We start from the raw sequence: 7,401 nt of genomic DNA, 5'->3' as shown, positions 1-7,401 counted from the left end.
AGATCCTGCTACACTCTTATAATTTTCTTATCCTCATTTTATTTATTTTTAATTTTGTATCATTAATTTTAATTGATATTTTAGAGAGAGAAGAAGGGTGAGGGAGAATAGAAACATCTGTCAGCTGCTTCCTGCATGCACCCTAACAGGGACTATGCTGGCACCTCAGATATGTGTTGTGATCAAAAATCAAACCGGCAACTTTTTGGTGCACAGGACAATGCCCACTCAGCTAAGCCACATCAACCAGGGATCTTATTTTCATTTTAAATTCAACCCACCATGAACTTTTCTCATGATACTGAATTCCCTTCTCCTCTAATGTCTGCTGGGTTCTACAGGGAATTAATTACTTTAATACTAGGTATTGCAGCATATTTGTGTATCAGAATTAATCGTCTATTGCTTCCTAAGGTGTTTTTATTGTTTTTATTTCAAAAAATTATACTCATAACACATAACTGTAAGTTTCAAACAGCCACAGATTATTTAAACAATCAGCCTGGTCAGTGTGTTTCAGTGGCTGAGCATGGGGCTATGAACCAGGAGATCATGGTTCAATTCCCAGTCACGGCACATGCCCAGGTTGCAGGTTTGATCCCCAGCAGGGGATGTTCAGAAGGCAGCCCATCCATAATTCTCTCTCTTCATTGATGCATCTATCTCTCTCTCCCCCTCTCACTTTCTCTCTCAAATCATAGCCTCAGGTCATGTAGCAAAGGAAGCCATTTACACAGGAATGCCCTGGGCACAATTCCTGTCTTCAGAAACAGGCAGAAGGGAACCAGGGTGTTTGGGGATACCTGCTGAGGTGGGAAACTAAAGAGAAGCAAGAAACCAGAGATATTATCTCTTTTAAGCTTAGTGATGGTGACAGGTGTATTTACCCCTGGACTGGTCATTGAGTTGTACACTTAGACTTGGTGCAATTTTCTATATGAATGTGATTCTGCACAATATTAATAGCTTTAAAATTCACCATCTCTCTGATCCCATTGTGTGTACGAGTTTGTAACATGCTGCTTGAACTTGGTATATTGTGGACATCTTCCCTTTGGTCACATTACATTTTATTTTATTTTTAAGTTTCTCTTTGTGTTTGAAAGTATTATAGATGTACCCATTCCTTGTCCCATTAACTCCCTAAACCCTGCATCCTGCCCAGGCATTCACTGAACTATTGCCTATATCCATGGGTTATCCATATACAGTCTATGGTTAATCTCATCCCATTGCCCCACCCCTCTACATACACACTCACACACACACACACACACACACACACACACACACACACACACACACATCATCCCTCAGAGATTTAGCATTCTGTTCTATGCTTCCATGTCTCTGGATCTATATTGTTCATCAATGTGTTTTTTTTAAATCTTTATTGTTGAAAGATTACACCTGTCCCATTCCTGCCCCCCCAATCAACCCTCTCCAGCACATCCTGTCCCACACCCCAGGGCTTCAGCACCCTATGTCTGCGTTCATAGGTTCTGCATATGCATACAAGGTCCTTAGTTAATTACCTCCCAACCACCACTTTCCCTTGCCTTTCTTCCAAGACTCTTCCCTCTATCCATGCTTCCATGTGTCTGGATCCACTCTGTACATCAGTTTATTTTATTCATGAGATTTCACATTAGAGTGAGATCATGGGATACTTGTCTTTCTCTGACTAAGTTTGCTTAGCATGATACTTTCCAGGTCCCTCCATGCTGTCTCAAAGGCTAAGAGATCCTTCTTTTTGATAGGTCCCTAATATTCCATTGTGCAATGAAAAACTGCTAAATGTTGGAGAAGGTGTGGAGAAATTAGAATCTGAATATATAGCTGGTGAGAATGTATGAAACTACCAACAGGCAGTTCCTACATTCACTGCAAAAGGGCAGCCGCTTAGAAAGACAGCTTAGTACTTTGTTCAAAGTTAAACACACATACAGTTACAGCGTGAACCACGCAAGGTCTCACTCCTACCTATCTACACTCCAGAAATGAGAAAATACACCCATGCAGACTTTTAGACACTAATCTTCACCGTAACGGAATTTGTAAGAGCCAAAACTTAAAATGGATCTAAATGTCCCCTAACTGACAAGGGATAAGCAAACTGTAGTACATCCATACAATGAAGACGGCTCTGCCATTGAAAGGACTGATCTGCTCCCAGAAGCTACAATACAGATGAACCTTGAAAACATTATGCGAGGTGAGAAGGGCCAGACACCAAAGATCACACCAAGTGCAACTGGGCTGCACTTGTAAGTTTGGTATGGAGCTCCATTGTATGGTTGTGGCATACATTATTTCACCAAACGCTACTGTTGGCATTGGCATGGTTTCCCATTGTTCAATGTCACACAGCGCTGTGATGCCCATCTCTATTGTAAAATATTTGTCGCCAGTCTTAATTGGGTCTTTCAACAAATGCCCATACGTGCAACTGCCTGTTTGAAAGTTTGAATGTATTTTTGTTGATTTTTGAGACAGGGAGTGGGAAGAGAGAGAGAAGATGAAGAAGAGTGAGAGGGAGGGAAGGAGGGAGGGAGGAACATTGACTTGGTGTTCCACTGACTGTTGCAATCATTGCTGGCTTATTGTATGTGCACTGACCAGGGATCCATGTAGCAATTTTGTCCTGTTGAGAAGACGCTCTAACCAGGTAGGTATGCTGCAGGGTGAAAGTCTGCATATTTTGAGGCTTTTAGTAAAAATTGCCCAAGGACCCTTCGCCAGCCGAGTATGCGGGTCAAGTATCTCCATTCAGGAATATAGCATTTCCCTCTCCAATATAGCCCTGCTCATCCCCAGGGGGCAGTTCCAAGACAGTTTGTCCCACCCTCATGACCCTCTCTATTGGTTTGCAGTTTCCCGGGATACATGGCCATGAACACGCTGGTCCACAGTGCCAACTGCCAAGTAGTGGGTTACATTGTCACCACCACAGGATGGAACTTCTCCATGACCTGCATGGGCCTGGCGGAGTGGCGGGTTTGGTACATGGAGAACAGCTCCGCCCCCTCCCCGGGGCTGGCCTGTGTAGGGATGTGGAAGGTCTGCACTTACCAGTCCAACAGCCTCCAGAGCAGAGCCATAGCATGTCATCGCTACACCTACAGTGACACCTACGTGCCAATCAGTATTCGAATCGCTCAGCACCTGCTGCTGGCTGCCAACCTCCTGGCTCTCTTGGGGAAAGTGCTCACGGTCATGGGCCTACAGAAAGTATGCTTGGCTCATCTTCAGAAGAAAAACACCTGCCATCTGTTCTTCGCTTCCCGTGTCCTGAGCATCATAGCTGGCACATTTATCTTCATGGCTGTGATCTGGAACTACCACTCTGTGATGAATGAAGAGGGGATATGCTTCCCGCCATCCTTCCACATCCCCTTCAGGCCCAACAAGCAGGAGATGGGCAGCACCGTCCCCATGGCGGTTCTGGCTGCCATCCTGATGCTGCTGAGTGGGCTGTTTACCCTCTCTTACCAGCTTGCCCCCAACAGCCAAGTGTACCCCCAGGTCTCAGAAATGAGAAATTCCCAGTTGCAAAGCTTTGTAAATCCACAATGCCCAGTTTATCGTGGTAAAGTATTATCAGGATGCTCTAGGAAATAGTTGCAAGGACTCACGACCATAGAAAAGGCCATTTTGAGCAGAAAGTGGTCATTTGTTTATGTCCAAATTGAGATCCTTAATTGGTTAATGAACTTCCATTAAAAAAAAAAAACGCAAAAAAACACACACCACTGTCCACCTGTCTTAATTATTGGGGGCTCGGTGCACAAAGATTTGTGCACAAGGAGTGGGTCCCTCAGCCCACCTGCACCCTCTCCAATCTGGGAACCTTCAGGGGAGCCCTCTCCAATCCCGGAATTTCTGTCTGTCTTTGAAATCATATGAGCGGATTTTCTGAGACCCCAACCCAGTTTGGTTTGGTGATCACAGCAGAATAGAGGTCCTTTCCTTTTTATTTTCCTTTGGTCCAATTGTGGAGATTTCCTAGAAGTCACAGGATATCTTCCCTTTAATATTTCCTCAACACTGTGACTTTACTTATGCCTCTCACCTTTGCATTCCCTCCATCCCCTACCCACAACAGTAACTTGCTAGAGGCTCACTTTGCTCTAGTGTTTTGGAGATCCCGCAATGCGCCAGCCAACAGACCTACGATTCCCAGAATTCCTGGTGCTCCGCGAGCTCTTGGTTGCCACTTCCAGTCCAGGGGCTGCACAAACCAAGAGGACTGTGAACTCCAGCCACCCCCAGGCAGGGCTGACAGGACCAGCCAATCCAGTGGCGTCCTCGGGACCACGGCCGCTTGGCATCTTACCCTGCCCCAGGCTGCTCAGCACATGCGTGCATAGGCCCTGAGCTTCCTAGGAGCTGGAATGCCCCCCGAGTCACTACAGAGAAAGGGCGGGCATCCCGCCCTGCTCCCAGCCGCTCGATCCCTGTGGCCGTGCCCTCTGCCCACAGGCACGGCCATCTTTCCCTGGTTAATTTGCATGCTCATCTCTGATTGGCTGTGGGCATCTCCGTGGTACGGTCAATTTACATATTTTTCTATTATTAGTATAGATAATCAAGGTTTTATACCTATTGTGTGAAAATGAGAGTTGCTCGGATTCTCACAGCTCCCTCTCAAACTGCCACTACAAACAACCAACCAGACCTTCTATGCCATGGCCCTAACACCTCTCCACTCCACCTGTACAGCCAATTTTCCCAAATGTGCAAAAGCAAAATAGTGGAAGGAATCCGCCTTCCATTACCAGACTCAGAAGTTATTACGATTCCGCCATAATCATTTTCTCTCTCCTTCCTTCCCTTCTTTTCATCTATTTTTCTTTCTTTGAAGACCTAAAGCAAACCCCAGACATCACATTTCTTCATCCTTATACACTTCAAAAGTAGTTTCTAAAAAAAGGACATTTCCCTGCAAAATGACAGTACACCTTTAACGTTAACAACCTTTTGTTGTTATTATCAAACTCTTATTAGAATTTTTAAAGCTTTAAAAATAATTGTACAGCCCTAGCTGGTTCAGCTCAGTGGATATAGCATCGGACTGCGGACTGAAAGGTACCAGGTTCTATTCTGGTCAAGGGCACATACCCGGGGTTTGAGCTGGATGCCCAGTGGGGGCATATAGGAGTCAGCCTATCAATGATTCTCTCTAAACATCAATGATTCTCTCTAATCATTGATGTTTCTCTCTCTCTCTCCCTCTCCACACCTCTCTGAAATAAATAATAATATATTTACAAAAATAATTGTACAATTTTATTTCTTTTATTGCATAAGATGTTCAGGCTGCCTCTTAAGGCTCAATTGAAAGCATTCCCCCTTCCACACCTTCTTTGCTATTTTCGTAAAAAGATTTTGGTTTGCTGAATAAAATGAGCCAATTGTCCTGTGTTTAAAATTGCTACCTATCTCTTAAAGCTTAACTGGATTCCGAGTCTGCATAGGTCTTGTTTCTACAAATCTAGGTAACTGCCCCTCACAACCTCACTCCATAGGTATACCCTGTGTGAAAAAAAAACAACCACAACACATTTCTTTTCCATGCTTCATGGGTGGTCCAACTCACTTCCTGGGTAAGTTGTAAGCTCCCCCCCCAACCCCCCGCCCACTCCTCTACTAATATCCTCATGTCATTACAATCCAAAATCATGTTTATAGGCATTTCAGGAGAGACAACTTCAGCTCACTCTCTTACTGATGGCTTCTTTCAGGTCATATTAACTAGATATCTTTCATGTGAGAAGTGCTTCTAATATATCTAGTCAAGTACTGCGGGGCCATAATATACACTTTACCCACACCTTCTGTTTCATTGCTCACAGCACCTCAGAAGTTTCAAAGGACTGACTTAAAACTCAACAATTAACTGGGGGAGGTCATTAATAGGTTTAAATTGAGACAGACTCACTTTAATGTGAGAGCAACAGCAGAGAAATCCAAGGGCTGACGTGAAATGACTTTCTTCTCAAAGAATACTTATGTCTCTGAGAGCAGAGTGTGTGACAAAATTTCCCCTTGGAGCATAAGTATATCAGTTATTTAAACATGTGTTCCAAAGACATTGCCTGTGGACCCCAGAATATTCATTGGATCCTTTGGCTATGGGCAAGGGATTCTTCCTTCTTCCCTCTGATAGAGCAAATGTAAAGTGGTAGATGCCCCTTCTCTGTCTGCTGTGATTTGCACAATGTCCTTAGAACTGGGAGGAAGTCACAGCCTCCGCATTGAGTGAGATTCCCTGGCCCCCATCCCAGGGGTTTGAAAGGAGCCTTTGGGTTCCATGGGATTTTCAGGGCTGGCCTGCAGTCAAGTCTTACCCATTCTCCTTCAGGTCTGGAAGGCTGGGATATGGTTCCTAGGTAAACACCATGTTTCCCACCATGAAATCTGTCCCCGAAGTAGGCCTTGTTAACAGACTGACAGGACATATAAGTTTGAAACAGGACGTGTGTTATTTAAGTGAGTCAAACCTGTGGTTATTTGAAAAAGGAAGCTCTTGGGAGACATGCTTCTGATGAGGACCAGTTTCTGGAACATGATAACCTGCTGAGGGAAGTGCGCCTGCCTCCTGCTGTTCCAAAAGGAGAATGATTGAACCTCTGGGGCTGTGGAAAGCTGTCTCTTGACCCCTCTTTGCCTTCACTGTCAACAGAGAGCAAGTGGACAGGTCATAAGGGTTCAGACACAGCAGGTGAGGCGGCCACCATGGCGGGGTGTGCTCTGGGGAATCTGGGAAAAGAGGTCCTAGCCCTTGTCAAGGGCTCTTTGGGAATGACTGTTGAAGGTTCTCACTTAATTATTTTTTCACAGGAATAAGGCAAAAGAATGTGCCCTATGCATTTCCCATCAGGGCAGCACAAAGCGAGGGCGCCTGAGGGCGGTGATATTTCTCTCATTCTTCCTCCTCCCTGGGAATCCTTCCAAGGTGCCCAGGAGCTAGAGGCTGCCATGTGGCCTTTGGGTTGCGGGTCAGTGTGGGACAGTGCCGGGCCTATGTGGGGGTGCCAGGCAGGGAGGGGTCCCTGTGAGAGCACTTGAGGAGGGAGACCCAGCAGAGGCAGCGCCCGGGATCAGGGACACCAGCAGGTGCCTGTCACAGTGCTCACCCAGTGAGCTGACTGTTTCCTGACTCAGGAGTCACTTTGCCCTTTCTCTTCCTTGTTCTCCCTGTTTGGCACCCTCTTTGGCCCTTTCTTCTCCCGCCCACATTCATCCCCAGTTCACTTGTCCCGTGTAATTTCCTAGCAGGAACTCTTCCAGGGAGACAGTAAGGTCCAACTGTAAGCAGAGTCCGGTGACAGCCAGGACCCAAGTCAGTTTCACCCCAGGTTCCTGGTCCAAGGACTGATCCGGTATCGCACGCCCCCT

The 7,401-nt window shown here is 45.8% G+C and overlaps 1 protein-coding gene across 1 annotated transcript; it reads left to right on the top strand.

Moving 5' to 3' along the window:
* Positions 1 to 2,886: 2,886 nt before the first annotated feature.
* On the top strand, positions 2,887 to 6,849 carry LOC307096523 (claudin-34-like; the record flags this gene model as incomplete). The annotated part of the gene is made up of 2 exons (XM_079766178.1): positions 2,887 to 3,561; positions 6,844 to 6,849. The coding sequence occupies 2 exons, from the start codon at positions 2,887 to 2,889 to the stop codon at positions 6,847 to 6,849; spliced, it is 681 nt and encodes a 226-aa protein (XP_079622304.1).
* Positions 6,850 to 7,401: the final 552 nt, after the last annotated feature.

The sequence above is a fragment of the Cnephaeus nilssonii genome, assembly GCF_951640355.1.
Source record: "Cnephaeus nilssonii genome assembly, chromosome: Y".
Taxonomy (NCBI): Eukaryota; Metazoa; Chordata; class Mammalia; order Chiroptera; family Vespertilionidae; genus Cnephaeus; species Cnephaeus nilssonii.
Note: the sequence above shows the minus strand (reverse complement) of the source record. Positions and strands in the feature narration are given on the sequence as shown.